Below are 23420 nucleotides of genomic sequence, written 5' to 3'. Positions count from 1 at the left end.
CCTTTTGTCTCAACAGACTTCGCGGCCGATTCCTACCGACACTAAAAATCCTTCCAGATCGGGACTCGAACATACGACCACTGGCTTGTTGATTTTCTAAATTTGATTGATTGTAAGGTGGTACAATTGATCCGTTGCTGTTTTATCTCTACTGTGGTTTTTGTTTTTATGGCAAAACAACTAATCAAATAATGTGACGTTGAATTGTGAATTGAAAAACAACTTGAACGCTACTAATTCGATACCTAATATTTTTTTCCAGTTTTCTTCAATTTTGAGACGCTTGACAGCATCAAAAACAATATGTTTTTTCAACTATCTGATTATGAGAAAATCAACAGAGAGCTTAGTTGAATTTTTGCCAATATAATATAGAAATTTTGTGATTGGTAGGTTTCCGTGCCGTTTTGGAAAAAAAACATTATCTATAAATACAAGTTACAGTCCAAACATCCTCTACAGCTCATAACTGTTGTGTGTTAGTGCTATTCGAAAACATTCGGAATGTCTGTAAATAATTCTAAGGTGGGCAACTTTCCCAAAACCTAAAAATATCGCTTATTGATCAATCAACTAGTCTGTCAGTCAGTTTAGAATGTAGATTTTACGAGTCAGGTTTGTTTAGATGAACATCACACTGTACCGTACTGAACACAGTAACGGGTAGTTTAATAGTCGCAGTAAAAATATGAATTAAAAGTGCCGTTTCATGTTTCAGCTAAGACCATAGTAAATCAACAGCATTGTCGACTTGCAAATGAAACGGGCCTACATACATGAGTGAGAAAAGCTTGATACCAAAACAAGTCATGCGTAGTTTGATTTCCAGGCGATGGTTACTGAGATTCAAACAAACGAATGTGTGATTCATAAACAAACGGTCGGGAACTCAAAATCGCTTATCACGATCATTTCGCATAACTTCTTCGTTTCAGCGACAATCCAGCGACGAGGGGCTTTGCAGACTGTTGCCGTCCGCATATACATACTTTGTTCCAATCGCGCACTACGTCATCCGCATCAGCTGGACGGGGGACTGCGGGAGCGAAAATTAGGTTCAAAACACAAACAACAACAACAGCAACAGAACCAATACGCATTCAATCGTCGATGTGGGTGTGTACAAACTTCATAGCTGGGAACAACGGAGGGGTTCCCCTTTTTCGAACGATAATAGCAGCGGAGACGAGTGGGGGGCTTGGAAAACGACGGTCTCTCACTCTCACCATCAGCTGAATGTGATGGAGATAGTTCTTTGTTTTGAACATACTACTTGACGAACGAACGAGTATCATCATCATCAGCAGGCAACCGCAACCACACAACTCAGTAAATAGACAGGGAAATATTGGTGCATGTCAGATGGGAATCGAGTGCAACATCTGTGCCTGCAGTTTTAGTTTTTTGTTGTTGTTATTGCTGTTTCTAAGTTGAACGTGTGGTGGATGGGATACTAATGAGTCTTGCAATGAACAACAACAACAACAACAACAAGGTTGTGTGTTGTGTTTGTACTGATTTCCAGTTTGAATCAGATCAACAACTTCGAAGTTGATTTCTAGTTTTTTGCATCAGCTTCTTTGAAACAATTATGTTGTTTATTTGATTGTTTGACAGCAGTCAGTATTTTTTTTATTTTTCTCATCTGTCGAGATTAGTTTCCACACAAAGAACCACTCAGTTAGTTTCATTGTAATTGTAAGAGACCTTATACCATAAAACGGTCAGATTTTTATCCTGAATTATTTTACAATTCTTCATTATTATATAATGACAACTAGAACCATTTACGAACAATTTTAAAAGTTTTAACGTGTTGTCTGCACATTTTAGATTGCATAAAAATATATTACACTAAACGACTAGAACGGTGAAGCTTCCCCCTTCCAGAACAAACAAACAAAAAAAAACCAACGTCTGTCTCCGGATCCCGTCAAATCGGACCGGACCGTGCACGTTATTATGATAGCTGCTGTTGAGCAAGTTTGTCGATTTGGAGAACAAAGAGATTACGAAAATGTCTGTCCGGGAAACAAAAAAAAAATCCAGAAGAACAAAACCGTCTATACTGCACAAGTGAACCTGTTCACCTTTCATTCCTTTGTGCACAAGGACGTGGACGGCTGTGAATGTCTGATTGATTTTCTTCCCGGTTTCTTGAGGAATTCTAGAAGTGAATGGCTATGGTATATTTCAGTTTATTTTTCCTGCAAAATAAAAACCTGACAGCTGTGATTTGTGACAGATGATTTATCTGACGATGCCATAATCGTGGGTATTGTTTAGTCTCACGTTGATAACTAAGACTAGATGAAACAAATGGCTTCTAATTTAGTTTTTTCTTGCTTTTGATGGGCTCAGCCGACATTTGACGAGAATTGAAGTTGATAATTAGAAAACGGTCCTACACTTATTTTTTTTCTCACTGAATCCCGGCAGAATAATTACCGAGTTTCACACCTCCGAGTACTCGGTAATTGTTTCGGCAGAAGAAATAAATGAAAACCTCCTTCTGCCGAAACAATTACCGAGTACTCGGAGGTGCGAAACTCGGTAATTATTCTGCCGGGATTCAGTGAGAAAAAATAAGTGTAGGACCGTTTTCTAATTATCAACTTCAATTCTCGTCAAATGTCGGGTCAAATTGGACAAACGTCAGTTTTTCCCGAAATCGTCAGCAAAAAGTTTACTGTCTGTTCGGCGTAACCATTACTCAATATTCGGCAAAAGTGACGGCCCAACTAACCAAAAGTTCGGATAAAAGGGACTGATTTGGCTTAAGCAGCTCTCAAAGTTAATCAATAGCATTCTAAGCAGCCCATTTTTTAAGTAATTATCCACACTTGAAAGTTCGCGCGACGCAGCTGAACGAACTTCTAAGCTGCTTCTAGAATACATTGTTCAGCTTCTATGCAGCGAAAAAGTTCACGCGGAACTTGTTCTGTACTTTCAAGTTGCTAAAAGTACCACGTGCACTCTTAAGCAGCGAGAAAGTTCACGCGGAACTTGTTCTGTACTTCGAACTGTCAAAAATTGCCACGTCTTTTCTTAAGCAGCGAGAAAGTTCACGCGGAACTTGTTCTGTACTTCGAACTGTCAAAAATTGCCACGTGTTTTCTTAAGCAGCTAGAAAGTTCACGCGGAACTTGATCTGTACTTTCAAATTCTCAAAAGTTCCGCGTGTACTTTTAAGCAGCAAGAAAGTGGACTTTTTAAGTAATTGTGGATCTTCTGGTTGCTTGGGGGTGTTAAATTTATTCAGCAAGTAAACTAAGAATTCGATTTTTTAAATTGTAAACATTTAATTTGAAATCAAGTTTTCATTTTATTTTCATATAAACATACAACAAATATACATTCTATTACTATTCTATGTTTCGAATCAATCTTTTTCAGAGTGGTTTTACTTATTATGAACATGAGTGAGATCTCACTCAATTTTGAGTATTTCTTGTCAAGTGTGTATGTTTAACTAAATCTCGGTTGATTTTCCAGAAGGCTGTAACAGCAAGTGACAGTTTCTCTTTGTTTACTTTCTCTTCTATTAATTTCCAAGCGGTTCGTTTTGAACGCTCGACAATAGTTACTCAGAGAATGAGTACTGCATTACTCAATTTCGAGTGCTATATGAAAACGTAATGAATAACTTTGAGTAACTTCTACTCTCCATTTGAGTAAGTTTTGAGTCAAAGATTTTAATTGTAAGTAACTCTGGAATCACTCTTTTTCAGAATTTTGCCTGTCTCATATAGAAAGGTTATGCAATCACTGTCAAAACCGACTTTTAAACCGAGGCCGGGAGGGCCGAGTGTCATATACCATTCGACTCATTTCGTCGAGTACGCAAAATGTCTGTGTGTGTGTGTGTATGTATGTGTGTGTATGTGTGTATGCGTGTATGTAACGCTTTTTTGCACTAACTTTTCTTGGAGATGGCTGAACCGATTTTCACAAACTTAGATTCAAATGAAAGGTCCTGTAGTCTCATACGTGATTCCTGAATTTCATCCGGATCCGACTTCAGGATCCGGAAATTTAGAGTAAAGTGTATTAAAAATTTTATACCATCACTGAAAAGGGCGAAAACCCGTAAAAAAATTCTAAATCGACCTAAAATCTTCTCCAATTGATAGTTTTTATCAGTAGACAAACAAGTCAAACAAACTGATTTCGGTTATTCTTTCAAGAATCGAAGAAAATTATTTTGAAGAATACCACAGTATTATATATGATAGTATGATTGATATGAGAAAGGTATCATTGCACCACTAGAAGGATTAAAACAGGTTTTTCCCATGGTTCCACTTTTCATGAACTTGAGTGAGATCTTACTCGATTTTGAGTATTTCTTGTCAAGTGTGTATGTTTAATTACGCGTATTTTTTTGTCATTGCAACTAGGGGTGTTGGATTTTTCGAATTATTAGATTATTCATAAATCGAGTATAGTTTTCAAACTAATCGTTTAGTTGGAATCGATTATCTAGGTTGTTAATCGATTACGCGACTAATCATTTTTCGATTATTGTTGAATTTTTCAAAATAATTAATAATAATTAATTCACGTAAATCTTATGTGCTGACTCTATTCATTTTAGGGGATGTTCGTAGAACATTCATTTTCGTCACGTAAAATATTCAATTTGACATTTGAAATCATTTTACGTGAATTTTCAAGTGAATAGAACGTGAATTTTTATTTGAGTGAATAATAATTTAATAATCGATTACTCGATTAATCGTTCGACAATTCGACATCCCTACGCACTTGCACATCTAAAATCGCCACCTATCCATTTACCATCGTGTTGTTTACGTGAATTGTTAAAACAGTTTTAGAATTTTCCTTGGTGAGCGACCTAACGATTAGAACCGAGTTCATTAGATTAGAATTCAAAACCACAATACTAAAAGAATTTTTATTTGGATAGAATCCATCAACCGAGTTGCAGTATTCTGGTCGATTGCATGGTTGGTGATACGATTTTATTGATGCAAAGAATACCTCTCATCCTTCTCAATTTAAAACACCAAACCTAGCAAAAACAATCAACTTATTTGAAATATGATAACCGTTTTGTTTGAATTCAAGGCTGTCGAGGCAATCAGATAAGGATAAGGAAGTCTACTTCGATCTATTATACAATAACCGAACTCAAATAAATAAAGTTACACACATATTTATCGCTAATCAGTTGTGCAAAATGGAGCTTTGCATAAATTTGGTTAAAATGATTTCATTTCGTGGCCCAAGAATGGTAGGTCAATGAAAATTGGCTACTCATTGCACTCATTTAGATGTGGCAGAGACTGATTATTAAAATAAAACTTATTTGGTGAAACTGATGTGGATTAAAATGTATAGTCTCAATTTTCAAATGAGCTTCAGTACAAGAAAAACGACATTTTTATTTTGTGTAAGTGGTTTTAAATTGCACCTACATTTCGTAAACATGCACAATTTGTTTGCTTGAATAAAACTCTACAATCCCCCGTTTCATCACCGTCCGCAAGTGCTATTTGCTCTTCTCTGGTGTGGTGTGAAATCCCTGCCTGCAGGTGGATGCAATCGATCGGAAAATTTGTTCAAGCACCGCCTCACGAACATCGATCTCTAGAATGAGCCAACGGAACAACAGACAAGGAGGCACCACAAGGGTAAGCAAAATTAACCCATGACTGACCGACGGTTTGTCTATTGTACTCGATAGCACACCAAGCCAGTCACCGACACACGCCTCAACATTTCTAACTCAAAAGTATTCGACGAGTGCATGCATGTTCGTCGTCCGTACTGCATGCAGCTGCACTTCGCCTTTGCAACGACGAACACGAATGATTGGCTCACACTTCGTTACGATCGCAACTAATACATTCTTCAGTACCCTCCTCTACTGGTTCGACGAAACCAATGTGCCATTTTTCATGCGGGTAAATATATTTGTTGTACATATTGAATGCATTTTGTTGCTGCTTAAAATAATTTTGTGTTCTAAGTTCGGTTCTGATTTCATCCGTCCATTCAACAAGAAGGGAGCAATGCATCGGAAATTTCCTACTAGGCTGTGTGAATGTAAATTTTTTCTGCCAAATTTTCTCGATTAAGAATGTATCAAATGCACTGCGTCGAAATAGCCATAATTAATGAGTGCAATTTTCGTCGTACAAAACCTAATTTATTTGAACTATATTAGGTTTACATTCTTGTGGCGCGGTTTTCACATACCTTCTACCGAAAATTTCTTTGAAGCTGAGTATTTTATTTTTGGTGTGCACGAATCTTTGATTCACGTTTACCCTATGGAACCAAACAGTTTACCCCTATGGAGCCAAACTTAAAATCGGTTTTTATCTGTATGAAAATTGAATTATTGGTATTTTAAGAGGGCATATATGTATTCCTGTTTCGAGTCCAAAAATCGATATAAATTCCGATAAATACCGAGCTGGCAGCGCTGCTGGAGTTGACGTCAGTTGAACTGTCATCTCCTATTAATCAATTGATAAAACCATGCTATATCATACATATTTTGTTGTCTTGATTTTGACCCATGTACTTTTACACAAAATAATAGATTTTCTTGCTTTCACAATCAGGGCTCATAACAACAGAATCTCGTAATGTCTTTTATTTATACCCGTATTTAACTTTTTGGTCGTTCGCCGGTACAGAATATCTCTTTCTGGATACGTTTTTAATTGATAGTGCATGTTTAGGAATCAATGAATTTTAGACTGAATGCTGTTAGACTGTGAGACTAACTTTAAGATTCTTCATCTCTTTGATAATCGGCAATTGGGCTCTTCGATTCTTGGCTTCGAGGACTGTTAGACTTTGAAACCGTGAACTCTTTCATTTATTAAAACCTGGACTCTCAAATTATATAACTCTCTCTTGGATTCTCCGACTTTTGCAGTCTTAAACTTTAGGATCCTTGGACTCTTGAAAAGTAGGACTTCGATTTTTGAGCTCCTGATTTTTTTGGATCTCTTAGACTTTTGAACTATATTATATTAGTATATTATAAACTTATACTACTACTACTGGTTATTGGTATCTTAGAACTCTGAGCGGTTGGGATATTGGTCTTCTAGAGTTCTGAACTCTAGGACTTCTGATCTTCTCAGCTATGGAATTAGAGATCTCTTAGTCTTACAGAATGCTGAACTGTTGAACTTTTGTTTTCTTAGACTGTTGATGTATCACGGATGAATTCTTGGACTTTTGAACTTTTGTGTTTTGGTCCCACAAACTCTTAGCCTTTTGAAATATTGAACTCTTGGACTGCAGAATTATTCTGAACACTTTAAGATTCTTGAGCTTAAATTCTTGGACTCGTAAAATTAGGAACCCTATGACTTTTGCAGATTTTGAATCTTTAACTAATTTTTGATCACCAAACTGTTACTAGTGGGCAATGATCAAATGTGAAAAAACTGAATGTGAGGAACAACCAATTCTAGAAAAGCTAGAGATTACGGTCAATAATTATTTGTCAGTTTTATTCTTAAGCCCGGAATTTTTTTTTTAAGGGCTGAGGCTGTCGATAATTTGTCTTCAAATGAATTTTATTATTCTTCACCCGAATAAATTATAGTGCAGTTTTTTTGCACATCCGTTAAATTCATTCATGTCAACTTTGAAGTCAATGTTTAAATATTGCAACTGAATGTTTAATCATTAAGAGAAAAGTTTATTGCACTAGAGATGGTAAGGAAAGCAATTTCTTAAACCGGAAATCTACTAGTACCCGACGAAACTCGACCAAAATTTTGAACACGATAAAAAATCGTCCCATACTCGACAAATATTTTTTTTCTGAACTCGTATTCGACCAACCCATTGGGTTCGGATTCAGGTCGGGTTTCGGGTACAAATATCCGACACCCGACCATCTCTAAATTGTACATATTTGACATTTTCCTCTTTGGAGAGAGGTTATTGTCTGATTGATGAGCAGTTTTTTGACAATATTTTTATCAATCCGAAGAAGCTTCCACTGCACGATCAAAAGTACTGTCAATACTCCTTATATTATCAATAGTAACTAACACTAACTGTTCAAAAAATTGATTTTTTTTTCTAAAGTGCGACGAATTTGAGAATGACAGCAAATCTGTTAAAGTGTTGCTCTTTCTACCACTCTACGGTACTGTCCTCAGCCCTTATAATCTTAGCCTCTTGAAATATTGAACTCTTGGACTACAGAACTATTCTGAACACTCGCACTTTAAGATTCTTGAGCTTAAGTTCTTGGACTCGTAAAATTAAGAACCCTATGACTTTTGCAGTTTTTGAATCTTTAACTAATTTTTGATCACCAAACTGTTTCTAGTGGGCAATGATCTTGCGAACAGTAACATAAAAACGAGTTCTTGCGTTAAACACAAATTCAGAGTAGGAGTTATTCAATATCATTGATGGTAACTACTCAGTTTTTGACGTTTCCATGTATCATTTGAAAATGAGTAACTGGTACTCTAACCACAGACTAACAGACAGGACACTCAAATTATATTCTTCAATCATTTTAACGGTCATTTCGAATATTCCTTTAGTTGGGACAGTACACGCATATGTCATGATGTCGCCACGTTATTTTATCAAAAACATCCTGTTTGTCATCTAGACTGTGTTTATTTTTTTCATTTACCAACAGAGTTGCCATTTATACAGAATTACCTGTAATGTATTGATTCGTCTACGTCCATGCGAATTTCATGCAGGATACAGATTTAATACATATTGCCAAAACTATACACATAATTGTGCTACTTCTCATCCTCCAACGCAATACAAAATCGAACCCGTTTTGTTACAATATTTACTTGCTTCTGGTCTACCACCACTTAATTTCGGGTGAAAATTACCAACACAATAAAAAATAATCTAGATGAGCAATATTGAGAAAAATAAATTGTTACCTTCCAACATCGCTAAAAAGTTAAATATATTATCGACGTAATCCAATCATTTATTGTGATGATTTATTTTCTAATATAGCAGCTGATCGGTGTTGACAAACGAGGGGAAACCAATTAGTAAAAAAACTTTCACATAACACAAGGGGTGTACCGATAGTAAATAGTTCGCGCAGTACAATATAGGTGGAACTAGTTCATCAGGAAAAATTATTTTTATAAGAATTTACTCATACTGTCATGTCTGTTAGTCTGTGCTCTAACTGTGAGTAACTTTTTCTAAGCGTGTATGTTGTTGCGTTTAGTCAGACCCTGTCAGCTTGGAGAGAAATCAATGCTGCTATTTTGGCGCGCACGAATTTGACATTTCTCTCCCATACTTTTATGTACGAGATTCGATGCGGACTCGCCTGAGGGCGCATGCTCACAAAAAAGGATGTTGCCAATGATTTGTTCGGAAAATGTGAAAGCTGGATATCTTGTTAATATGATGTCTTTGGTTTAGTACAGCTCGAGGCAAGCACGATTAAATTCTACCCATTCTTCCTGAATTTCGAAAATGCACCCCATAGTGAAGTAAGACAACTGTTTTAAAAAACTATTACTTTTCATTTAAATACTTGGAAAATCCTATAGACTAGTTCTAAATCAACTATTAACTGCAGTCGAATGTTTTTCCAACACAGTACGAAAAAATCTTGTGATTTTATATCTCATAAGATGCACATAAATGGAGCGTCGTATTTCACACAAATTTATATTCAAAAGCATGTAAAATTGTGTGATTTGAAAATTACATGGCTTGAAATCGAATCAAATAAAAAACAAAAGAACGATAGCAGCAGCGCGACTTGAACCGAGGAACATTTGATCACAAAGCGCACCATTTAATCGACTGAGCCACAAAAGCACAATTAAAGAATAATTTATACCCATACAGCTGCACTTGGTAGCCAAGTGCAAATTACATTCGGAGTCTGTCAAATTCTAAATGGCTGGAATATTGCGTCATTTGATAAGTTAAGTAGTTATGAATTGTTTCGTTTGTAGAATTATGTCAGCTGTAAAATTTATAATTTTTTTACCCATTGCTTCCGTTGTGACTTTCTTAAATCATTGTTTCTGGTGTGATGCATACTTTTGAACCAATGTAATAATATTCTTCCATACTTCCTCTTTGTCTTTTGATACGTCATTTACAATATCGTCATTTTGACGAAACTTGTCTGATTCAAGTTTGGAATTCGTCCATAGTCATCATGATCTTTGAACTTTCGCGTCGAATATTCACAGTTTTAGGGCAAAGTTTTGAAGCATATGTTAATCCAGACGCTTAGACTCGCTACCCTTTCGCTACGGAAAAAGCTGATATGCTCTTCGTCCAGAACGTCATTTTTCAAATTAGAATGTTATTTTCCTACATAAACCATAACTAACGTCAGTTTTTTTCCATCAGCATATAGTTCCTGTAGTGAAAAAAAAATACCTCTGGCTGTTCTTGTGGCTTGAAGTCATTAACCTAAATGACCTGCAGAAATTGTACGATCTCTACGTAGCAATCTAATACTGAACTATTGCACAAACACTAACCGTCGAGGGGTGTCACCGTGGCAGTTCCACAACGACAAATAAATTCACCACACTGGGTTGGATACACTGGCGGAGGATACACGGAACAGCTGTTCGCTGTAGATATGGGAATTGTAATGGCCTTGGGGCTGAACGAAATCATGACCAATGTGTTAAATAGCTATACAACTAAATCGTTTTTCCTCCACTTACGACACCGCCGATGTGTGTGCGATCTTCCAACGCTACTAGGCTAACAATTGTAGTATGCCTGTCTAATAGCAGGTGTATGCAAGCTCGTGCAGTGTCAGAAAGAAGTATCACAGTAAATTGAGCTTTATCCGCTGTGTTGCTTTACAACAACAAAACCCCAGACATGTTTGATCGGTTCGTTCCGGTGGTTTTCGATAATAAAAACACAAACAACAACCACAACAAACGCGAGCGAATGCAATGAATCGGTCACAAATCTTCGAGCGATTAAATTGATTCGATAATTGGTTGACTGACCTTGTGACGGTTGCACTGCACAGTGTGCAGTGTGTCCAAACCAGTTTGACTGTTTGAATGTCTGTCGCAACGGGTGGGTATCAATGTCAAAGTCACCACTGTCACTCAATTGTAGTGGTCGTTTGAGTGGAGATTTTTGTTTTGCCTGAAAGTAGGATTCTATATATTTAGAATCTATTCTTATGAATTTTGAACAGTGAGTAATAATTTTAAATAACTGATATTCTTATATTCAACTGATAGAGTGACGATAGCTATCCATTTGGAGGAAATATTTTCTGACAGTGTCATTTCAAACGAACAAACGTCCTGTCAAATATAACGTAAGAGATAAGAAATTTTCCATGCCGCCAGTAGTAAATTTGTTTTATTGGCTGCTTTTTACTTCTTACATACAGTTTGCTCGAGCCAATGATCGAATTAGAAATCATTTGTGACGCAAGTAATGAAGTACAGTCCTGACAGATTTTTAAAAAGAGCGTATGAGTCCAAGAACTTAAAGACTGTCCCAGAAAGTATGGACGCACTTTGACTTCGCAGTAAATAATTCACAAGTGTTAGATATTCAAATTTGATTCGATATAATGATAATATTAGACTACAACAACAGAATATTATTCTCAACATTTGCTACTTAGCCATTGTAGACTAGCTGGCGCACCTTCTTGCGAACGTTCCTCATTAAATTCCGTACAGACTTCTTGGCGACAAGTTTTGACACTTTTTTCCAATCTTTTTCGAACTGTTGAATGGTTTCGGCTGCCGAGACATGTTTCCTAAGATGTGCCTTCGTTAATGCCCAAAATTCCTCAATTGGTCGAAGTTGTGGGCAATTTGGTGGATTCATGTCTTTTGGGACGAAAGTGACATTTTTGGTAGTATACCATTCTACCGTTGATTTTGAGTAGTGGCAAGAAGCAAGATCTCGCCAGAAGCCTTGTGGCTTCGAATCATGGGTAGAAGTCGTTTTTGTAAACATTCCTTGATGTATATTTCGCTGTTTATTGAAGCAGTGGTGATGAAGGGTTTCGAAATCTTACCGCAGCTACAAATTGCTTGCCAGACCATAGCTTTCTTACCAAATTTTTCGACTTCAATCGATGTCTCCGTATAATATTGTGGTCCCGGCAAGGTTTTGTAATCGAGTTTCACGTAGGTTTCGTCGTCCATGATTATGCAGTTCAAATTTCCAGCATGAATCGTATTGTACTGCTTTCGAACCCTCGGCCTGATCGATGCTTCTTGTTTCGGACTACGTTTTGGTTGTTTCTGCTTCTTATAGGTTCGAAGATTCAAACGTTCTTTAGCACGAAGAACATTTGACTGCCGATTTTTTTGGCCACATCCCGAACTGAAACCTCCTTCTTTTGCTCGAACGCCTTCAGTATACGTTTATCCAACTGAGGGTTAGCAGGATCTTTTTTTTCGACCCGTTTTCGGTTTATTCTCACCGAACTTCCTGATTGCATTTCGCACGGCTTTTCCACTTACTCCTTCCATTTTTGCTATCTTTCTCAGTGACAGTCCACGTTCTGTGCACCATTTGTACACAATTTTTCGACGTTGTTCTGCTGAAAATCCACGCATTTCGAAATAATCTAATGAAAACAAATAAACAACTGCACAAGTGGTTAGAGAAGAGTGTAAACAACAGGATGCAAGATTCTGTACCATTGCGAAATGGCAGCGCTTTTTGGTTGCGTCCATACTTTCTGGGACAGTCTTTAAGCTCAAGAATCTTAAAATGCGAGTGTTCAGAATAGTTCTGTAGTCCAAGAGTTCAATATTTTAAGCACCTAACAAGCAAGAATAATGTCGCTCAATTTTATTGAAGATAGCCAAACCGATTTTCACAAACTTGAATTCAAATAAAAGGTCTAATAAAAAGTTCCTGAATTTCATCGGGATCCGAATTCGAGTTCGTGAATGACAGGGTAATAGGGTAACAGAGGTATTTTGGCCACTTCATATATTTTGGCCCACCTAACAAACTTTATGTTGCATCAATTTGAAGCTAATCACATTAAGTTACCTATTACGCAAGAGTTTTTCAAAGATATTACAACATTTGATGGATATTTTTACAAGGTGGGCCAAAAGAAAATCAATCCTAAAGTGGGCCAAAATACCTCTGTTACCCTATGCACCAAAAACTGAAAATAATGTCAGTAGCTTTTTTCGAAGATTACCTAACCGATTTATACCATTTTAGATACAACTGAAAGATTTTTAGATACCATAAAAATATCCCGACTATTATTCAGAACTAACTTCCGGTTCCGGAGATAGGATGCTTAGTGTGAAAATGTCAATTTCAAGTGTATTTTTCTATAAGTAACCATGTGATGTGTAGCGATTTCTTTTAATTGGCTAATAAATTTCTCTAGTTTGCAGATCAAGATAGTAAATAGTCTCATAAAATTTTCATAAAATCAAACTCAAATTAACAGCTCTGATAGTCTGATGAAAATATCCAAGTGTGACTTCCGGCTCTACCATTACAAGGTGATACATTTTCAAAATTTCGAACCGTCATACAAAATAGTGAAATACACTGGGGTTTTTTTACGCGGTACTTTTTTATGCGGTTTCTTTTTACGCGGATTTTCGAAGTTACGCATTTTTTTACGCGGATTTCTAAAGTTACGCGGTTTTTTTTCGGCATCAAAAAAAGTTTTTAGATTTTGGAAGTCTCAAAATTTGTCTTTGGCCCAAAGTCGATTTCCACAAAAAAATTTTTTTGAGATTACACCAGATCTGGACTTTTCATGAATTGAAATTGTGTTGAGGTTTTTTTTACGCGGATTTCCGAAGTTACGCGGTTTTTTTTACGCGAATTTTCGAAGTTACGCAATTTTTTTACGCGGTGCGTATTCCTTGCGTAAAAAGAGACCTCTGTGTATCTTCTAAGTTGTGCTCGAAACTGTTTCAATTTGTTGGTCATACTATTTTATGATCATTCGAACTGTTTTTCAATGATACTGGTCGCGTCATTTATTTCAATCCGCCATTGAAATCGAAGGTGCTGACAATTTTGGAAATTCTTTTAAATTGAGCTTAAAACTGCTTCAGTTTGTAGTTCATATTATCCGATTCTTCAATGACCCGAATTTCACTTTATCGGTATCCATTTTTCGGTTTAGAAAATTAAATATGGCTTTTTAAAATACGGCTCACTTCATTTTCTCAAATATGTTTGAATTGATTTTTACAAACTTGAATTCAAATGTAGTATTTAAATGCACTAGTAATATGCAAAAGAGTTCTTCAAAACTGGGTTCTAAGCTTTTTAAATTTGTTGTATTTTGATAATTCTTGCTGTAAAATATAGGAAATGAATAATATGAGGAAGGCTTTATTTCACCACTAGGTGGATTGAAACAGGTTTTTTTTCTAGGCGGATTCATATAAAATTCTATAACAGGCTAAAAAATTATAGGGCCTTTCATTCGAAACTAAGTTTATGAGAATCGCCCAAGAGGAGCACTTTTTAACACCATTACTCTCGAACCGGATGTTCGTTTCAGATATAATTCAATAGCAGACTATGTAACCAAGAGTCCTTTCATTTAAATCTAAGTTGGTAAAAATCTTTCCAGCCATCTCCGAGAAAATCGAGTACATATTTTTATTGCATACACACACATTTTCTGATCTCCTCGAGCTGATTCGAGTAGTATATTAGTATTAATAGTATTCGGTTTTCCGGGCCTGGATTCACAAGTCGATTTTCCAAAGTGATTCATTTGCCTTTCTTTGCGAGAAAGACAAAAACTATACGCTTGACAAAAATAAATACTTTTTCAAAAATTGGAAAATGTTTCTCCTTTTTCTTTCTGGAATAGCTGAAGCCTAGATTTTTCACTCTATTCTGTTGCGTAGTTTTCTTCGCAAATACCCACATTATCGAAATGACGGAATGAGCAATGAAATCTTACTCGACTGCATGATTTTTTAGTGCTCGATCGGTTCAGTGCTAGAATTTTCGCCTGAGTTGACTGCTCGATCAACTTGATTGACAGTGACATTTTAAATGTCATTGAATATTCGCTCATTTTATGAATGTGTTAGTGTGAAATTTATGCGACTTAAGCCATTTCACTACACTCCAGCTAGAGGAATGGATGATGCTGACTAAGGTAGGCCGTTTTGTTAATTTCCAGCGAATTTCAATAAATTATGTTGGGATTCTAAGAAGAACTGGTTATTTACTAGTTCTGTATATCCGAAAAACATGAAGATTTAAACTTGTATATTCAGTTATATAATGTTTTCGTTGAAAAATAAACTGAAAATCAGCACGAAAACGTGCAAAATCAGGAAAGAAGAAGAAGAAGATGAATTGACAATTCAGTCCGCATCTTCTCACTCAATTCCGAATGATTTCCGAATCAACCGGTTGTAGGCGAACCGGTTCATTCGGAATCGGTTGTTGCACTGGAGTTGGAATTGATTCGGAATCCATTATGATTTCCACATGAAATTCCGAATGAAAATTTCTCGCCGATTCGGAATTGATTCGGAATCCATTCGGAATTCATTCGGATCTGATAATGTGGGTAACATTGTAAAAAAAGCAAACGAGAAAAAGATTAAAAAGAAAACTTTTAAAAACTCAGTAAATTTTTGATTTCGTGTTGATTCGATTCAATTCGACTGAATTCATAATAACAACATATATGAAGGCGAAGCCGCCTACGATCACGAACAAGGGCATAACCGAAATACTAACGGGCAGTCGCCATCAGACTGTTTTGAAATCTTACCTCCTGCTAGGAAAAAGATCGAAATAAGAAGCAATAAAATCTCTGTTTATTTTATTTAGATACTCATTATATTGAATATTGATGAACCGTTTCAAGTTAAGCAAGCAAACAAACAAATTGTTTACATTTTCATTTCTCTTACACGGAAACGAGAAATGAGCGTTGAAGTAAACAGATTGTCTTTTTGTACGACATCACATTTGAAATTAGAGAATGATTTCTCTATTAGTCGTGATTATAATATAATTCAAAATTTCTAAAAAAAACTGTCTCATTAAAAAACAACTACGTCATGGGTCAATGACAAGTGCTCCGAGTCAGTCACTATTCACTAGTGCAAAACCGATACACGACGAGAAGAACGAATCGGATTATTTAGCTGTACATCATGCGTGAATGCGCTCATGAGAATAACATGAGACTAATCTCGATGGCACGGGTGACGTTCCATCGATCTTAACGAAAACTGATGTATCATCGGAATCGAGCTTTAATCTATCTAAAAAATTCAAAAATTAATTTCCGGATTGTTTGACTAGGTCACGTTATTATTCCGCTGGATTGATACTGTTGAAATGTGGTTTTGTGGTATTTAAAAAAAACACGTTTACTTGTTTATACACGGTGAATCCCATAATGTAAACAACGACAACCAGTGACCTCAACTCTCCATGACGAAATAGATAACCTTGTTTTTTTTCTCTCTCTCTGTGTGTTGTTGTTGTTGTAGTTGTCATTTATCAAACTAATTCTGAAACCTGACCACCAGTGTGTCTGAAGCGCAAATTCAACGAGGGAAACAGTGTCACAGTAAACACGCACCTTCCCGTGCTTCTGTCACTATGACGACGCACGGTCGCGTGGTGTCTCTACAAAGTATAGAAGAATTGTTCAATGGCGATTTAATGCGCTTCGTGGACTTATTGCACGTCTTACAATCAAATATTTCATTTCCCGAATACGGTTCACTCATTTGTGGCTTTTCAACAGAAATTGAGTGGTATTAAAATGAGTTAATGGGTCGAACTTTTAGAGAGAAATGCCGTTACGTAAGGCTGTTTCGGTTAGTGGTGAAATATTGCACTAATACAAGTGTTTGGCCTCAAACTTAGGGCAACAGCGTGTGATGTCAGGTCAGAAAAATGAGTCACCCTAGTTGAGCACACATTAGAAAGTAGTAAACAAACGCGTTTCTGCTGCCAAATAGTTTACTGATATTATTTACCTCGTGTCAACAAACCAGAGATAAAAGAGCAATACATGTGCAATGAAGATTGATATGAATAATGCTTTATTTCGCAACGCACTGTAATTGCTTTGGAAATGTTTCTTTTGATTTTTTATAGTCAGCAGTGTTTTCGTACATATTCGTAACTCATTACATTTTGATTGTGTGAGAAAGATATTTTCGTTTATGTGTCGCGTTCGTTAACCTAAAAACATTCTTTACTTCACCTAGTGGTATGATAGTGCCTTTCTCATATGATTTGTATTCTCAGCAACATTACTGTGGTATTCTTGAAAAACTGTTCATTGAAAAGAAATGGGGAAGTTTGGTCGGGCGAAAACAAGCATAACCTAAAAATCGAAATAGTTTCGAGCAAAAGTTAGAAGACTTGTATCAGTTATTTGTAGCATGAAATGGGGCTTTTTGTCAGTCCACTATGAGAAAAGCGAGTCTTTAAACATTGTTCTATAAATGCAAACTATTGAATTTGCAGTTTGTTTTTTTCACTCACCCTGTAATTCCGGAACCGAAAGTCAGATTCATGTGAAATTAAAAAAAAAATGGAACAAGAGAGGCTAAGTTTGTTAAAATCGGATCAGTCATTTCGGAGAAAAGTGAGTGCAATATTTTTATCGCTCACATTTGCTCAGTTCATCGAGCTGAATAGAATGGTATACGATACTCGGCTATCTGGGTATCGATTTTCACAGTGATTGCACAGCCTTTCTTCATGAGAAAGGCAAAAAGCTTTCGTTTTGTCTTTTGAAGTTTTTGAGTATTTTGTACACTGATAAAAATTAATACGATCGATTTATATGTAAATAACTGTCTGACAACAATGCAACAACCGTTTCCGGTAGCAAATTTCGTCTAGCGCTTATTAACGGTTCTGTTTCTGCCGAATTCTTGCCATACAAGATTGGAAGAAACCGTTTTGAATCTGTTCTACATTTTAGGCACGTTGGTTTTAATTTTCAATAAAAAATTATTGCCTTTCAAATATACTTATTATGGAAAATGTTATTGTCAATAACATTGATTATCACTACCAAACATATTTCAATCTCATTCACCTCGTCTCAAGATTCGTTTTTTTTGTATGTACATGCGATATTGACGAATATCAAATGAAGTCGAACAAAAAAAAAAGAAGGAAGAGCGAATTAAACCAGACACGTACGGCGAGAGAAAGACGCAATTTCGCCTGGGCAATTTTGACAGCAGCCGGAATGCAGCCATGCTTTTGCCGGTTGCCAGAACTCCTCACAAGCGAGTATCACCTCGGATGCATTCCTCTCCGGACAGCATTTTTATATGGAGAAAAACTAGGGTAGTTTTATTGCCAACTGCCGGAATTATCACAAAAGCTGAAATATCCTAAAAGTTATTGAGTTTTTATGTCCAATGCTGGACAGAGATGGCATTTCACCAGAGTGATAAACGCTAGAGTCAGATTTCTGCCACACCGAGGATGAAAAAAACGAAGCACCGCACAAAGAGGAAAGCGCACTTCTTCTCAGTGTCGAATAGACAGCATTTGAGTGTGTGCTTGTGGTTAAAGCAGCTGGCGCGAGTGAAACACATTCTCTTCGCATGAATCGCTCACACGCGCTCTCGTCTAAATACACCCAAGTGACCACTGGCGCGTGATTGTGAGCGAACACTTCTGTGAACTTCAATTAATAGAGAGTAGATCTGGCCTTGCTATGAAAAATTTGCAAGGAAAACCGAAAATTTTACGATAAATTGTTTATTTTGCTGATTTTGCGTGTCCACGCTTCATCTACGAAAACCATACAGCAGAGTGCTCACCGGCGTGTACACCTCTGTGAAAGTATCTGCATCCACCTCAGAGAATTTATTAGCTAATGCTCTAGCACTTTGGTGCGATTCAGTGGAAGAGGTAAAAGGAAATAAACAAACGCACTCATGATGCGTGCACACTTTGCACAACAGTGGTGTATAAATGTGAAAGAGAAGAGCTCTCGTTGAAGTTGTCAGTGCGAGGGGAGAAATTTTGCTTGCTCTTCGTCACACAGAGGAGATAGACATCTCTGATGCTGGAGACGTACTTGAATACTACTACTACTTTCGAGTTGCCAAAAATTCCTCACGTACTCTTAAGCAGTGAGAAAGTTCACGAATAACTTGTTCTGTACTTTCAAGCACAATCACACTATTAATTTAAATTTCTAGTTTTTAAACGAACATATTTTTTCTCATTTGTGCTCAATTAACGAAAAAAATGCTTGGTAGAAACTTGCTTTAATTTTTAGTAGGTAATAAAATCAAATGGTTTTTCTGGAAATCTGTAAAATTTAATCAAGAGAGTATTCTTTCTAAAGTAACTTTACTAACGGGGAAGTTACTTTACCCGTTATTAAAAATAGGAAATATTTCAGATATACCATTTTGGGTCAGCAAGACTGGCTTAACCACTATCATCTTTTATTTCTCTGTATTTGAAATCAATTTCAATACGATATCAAGACAATTGTAGGTTTCGACGAAATCATCCTGATCCTTATCTTTCGTTCGTCCTCACAATGAAATTCAGTTATTGGAAAGCAAAATTTATGTATGAATGAGCTAGCATATCGCGGTTCTTCAAGTTGGTTTTGCAGTTTTATTCGCTTTCGATTTGGCAAGGCATCTGTTGTTATTGTGAAAGGAGAACAACTGGAGCGCAAATGGAAGAACAGTTCCACATTTTCTATCAGATTGTAAAATTGCAATTCTGTGAGTAAACGATTCGAGATTCGAGTTGATTGAAAACTTGAGAGACCTTACTGTTGTAGTAGAAATTGGAAAAACAATTATACGATTAAAACTTTCTTTTTTTAAATCAACGGATGATATTTCCCGAAATTCTTTTATTATTTTGATTGCCTTCAAAAAGATTTTTATAGAACAAGAACAACGTCAGTGAATCATGTTGGTTGAAATCTTCATCTAGTGACTCTTATGATTCGTAATCTTCTAACTTCTTTACTGGCCATACTCGCATATCGGTCCCATATCGATTTTCGTCAATTTTCAGTTAGTTTGATGAATGAAATCTATCCTCAATATACTTTCAGAAATTGCAATAAAAGTTGAGGTTCCCATTCAGTGCAAATTTCAATAATTTCATTTGTTGCAGTATTGGAATAGCAAAGGGGTATCACCGATATTTCATGTAATAATACTATGATTTAGCATTAGGCAGGACAATAAATAAAAAAATTCAGGAATAAAATTTTGATCGTCCTTTTCTCGATATGCCGATTTTCCATATGGGACTGATATGCAAGCATGGGCTGTTTAGCTGAATATTCAAAAATAGCTAATTTTGAGGTGATTATGTTAAATCAGCGGTTTTCCATTTTCTTCTGGAAGTAACAACACACAATATTGACGACGTGACACGAAAACACGACGAACTACAGTTCCTATAGATTTCAGTTTAGGAGTTTTTTGTCGCAAATTCGACTTGTTTATTTGTTTATTTGGAGCAGAGAAAAGCCCGGTGAAGTTAGTTTTTGTCAAACTTGCTCTCCAACAGGCATAAAACCTCCTAATCCTTTGTTATCAACAGATTACATTCATCCAAATGATACATTTCACTTAAAAAACTTATTTACTATGGGTTACCTTTTCAATATTTATCCTGTACTAGAAAGGGTAGAATTCAATCGTGGGAGGCTCTTGTTTTATTTAACTTATGTCGTTTTCGTTTTTAAACTGCACTACACCGGTGGAGTGCTACACCATGGCATGAATAAACGAACAAAAATGATGAAAACATAAACAGTAACCATTGACTACAATAAACGATTCCATTGCACAGAGCTACACCAAACTTTTGATGAGTGCTACACTAGTGGTATCGGTGCAGAAAAAGTGTAGCACTGGTGTAGTGCAATTGGTAAAAACGAACGGTTTCAGTGCAGCTTTCGCTACACCTGTGTAGTGCAATTTAAAAACGAAAACGACATTAATAACATAATTTTTTCTTCACACTATTGGAAATGTGATCAGAAATTTATGATAATTTTTTTAGTAGTATGAAACAATCTCACATAACTCAAAACTATAGTTTTCTAAAATGTTTGGTATTGGATTCGAGTATTAAAGAGAAAATCTCATGACGCTCATTTTATCATAATCTGGAATTCATTCCAATGTGGCTTTATATGGGATTATTAGTCCACCTAAGTTAATGATTATTTGACTTCATAACGAATTAAATCATGTAAATCTCCAGGAGTCGTCGATTGGGCCTAACGGCCTGGTAGAATTGTTCTCAAGTCCGGCAGTTTCTTCGATTGGTAAAGACGCAGAACATAGATTTTGTGCAAATTCTGTTAGCGTCCTCTGTCTCTCGTTCCATCACAATAATCATTACGTTTTGTTTTTCCTATTCCTTTCGTAGGAGATCGTAACTGAACATGTCCGCCGATTCCCAGCGACGATCAGCATCCAGCGCGGCAGCCGCCGCACGCTGTATGCCGGCGATCGTGCCTCCGCAGGCCGTTAGTGACCGGTCGATCATCGACAGTGTGGCCGGTTTCATCAACGATGTGACACTGCAAACCCAGGCGCCCCAGGGTGACGGGAAGGATCACATCCTCTGGGCACGGTTCGAGAATGCCGCCGATATCAGTGATCCCTGCCTGGGGGATGACTGGGAGCTGGAAGGGGGCATCGCACCACCACTCCTGCTGATTCTCGGCTATGTTACGGGAATTCAGGTTTGTTCTTCAAAAACCGAAAAATAAAAATCCAGGGCATTCTTCAATCTTTTTTTCCAATCTGTTCCACTTTTCCAGGTATGGATCATACCAGCCAACGGAGAAGCGATTGAGGTGCTTTCGTGGCGTCATGGCAGTGTCAAGTCTCTGCGGGTTTTACCGACTCCCGCTGCCGGAGACGGTGAGTCTGCCGCCGAACCGAACGATCAGTTTGTCCACAAACGACCGCTGATTGCATTGTGTGATTCGGCATCGAGCGGGATCGTTGGGAGTAGCGGCGGTCTTACGAGCGGTAATCAATCACAGTACTGTTCGATAAATCTCATATCACTTAAGGACGGCGAAAACGTGAAAAGCATTAAGTTTAAGAATCCCATCGTGGATATTCTTGCGAATCGATCGTCGGTGGTGGTGACATTTACAGAGCGGATCGCTATCTTCGATGCACGCACACTGGAGGATCGGTTGACCGTTACCACGTGCCATCCAAGTCCTGGTCTGAACCCGAACCCGGTCGCACTGGGGCCACGCTGGATCGCTTATGCGGAAAAAAAGCTGCTACCCTCGAAGCGATCCAGTGGTGGTTGCGATGGCGATGGGGTCACGAGCTATACAGCAACTATGTTGAACGCCGCGAAGAGTTTGGGAAAGGGATTGCGCGAATTGGGAGAACAAATGGCAGCGGGTTTAACCGGTGGTAGTCATTCGGGTCCCAGTTCTATCAGTGGAACGACCGGTTCTTCCGGTACCGGAGTTACGAGCGAAGGTAATCAACCAGGAATTGTAACGATACTTGATATCAAGTACCCGATCAAAGACCTGAGCCCAACTACAGGAACTCCAATTTCAAGTACCGGTAATGATCCCATCATTGCCCACTTTGTAGCCCACTCGGAAGCGATTGTAGCGATGCAATTTGACGCTTCCGGTATGCTGCTGTTGACAGCCGATAAACGCGGGCATGATTTTCACGTCTTTCGGATCCACCCGCATCCGAGTGGACCATCGCTGGCCGCCGTACATCATCTTTACATACTTCATCGTGGAGATACCACCGCCAAGGTGCAGGACATTGTGTTCTCGCTGGACTCGCGATGGGTAGCAATTTCGACGTTGCGAGGGACATCGCACGTGTTTCCGGTGACTCCGTACGGAGGACCAGCGGGCGTCCGCACCCATGGTTCGCCACACGTTGTAAATAGACTATCTAGATTTCATCGTTCGGCTGGACTGTCAATCGACGGAAGATCCAGCAGCCCCGTTTCCCATCTGGAACATCCTGCTTCTCACACGCCGACATCCGCCTATGCAAACCCTCGGATTCCGCCGTTTCCGCATCCAACGGTGGTACAGCCGCTCGCACAACTTCGTCAGCCATCGAGTCTTAGCACGCAGTCCGGTGGCAATACGAGCACCAAAAGTTCCACCGGTGGTGGCCGTCAGCGCAATTCTTCTTCTTCTTCGTCAGATGATCTCGTCAAACCGTTACGAGTTTGTGCTACCTTTGCGAAAGCCCGATCCTGGCTATTGGATCCTCCCGGAACCGTACGAGACACTCCGGCACATCGCATTCAACGCAAACCGATGGATTCGCTGTTTATTATAGCGGCTCACGGTGCATTGATTCAGTATGATTTGGATCCCAAACATGCGACCAGTAAGTTTTTGGTAGATTTCAGGCATAGGGGGTACG

The 23420-nt window shown here is 37.7% G+C and overlaps 1 protein-coding gene across 2 annotated transcripts in view; it reads left to right on the top strand.

The window, feature by feature from the left end:
• The window catches only part of LOC131426178 (breast carcinoma-amplified sequence 3 homolog), a 41991-nt gene that overhangs the window by 4993 nt on the left and 13578 nt on the right, over positions 1 to 23420 (top strand). For both annotated transcript variants that reach the window (XM_058588693.1, XM_058588692.1), the window contains exons 2-3: positions 21409 to 21727; positions 21806 to 23384. In XM_058588693.1, coding sequence (XP_058444676.1) covers positions 21425 to 21727; positions 21806 to 23384 — 1882 coding nt within the window. In that variant the 5' untranslated portion in view covers positions 21409 to 21424. The remainder of the gene's footprint in view (positions 1 to 21408; positions 21728 to 21805; positions 23385 to 23420) is intronic.

This window comes from Malaya genurostris, chromosome 1 (assembly GCF_030247185.1).
Source record: "Malaya genurostris strain Urasoe2022 chromosome 1, Malgen_1.1, whole genome shotgun sequence".
NCBI lineage: Eukaryota > Metazoa > Arthropoda > Insecta > Diptera > Culicidae > Malaya > Malaya genurostris.
This window is presented reverse-complemented; position numbering and strand designations above follow the sequence as displayed.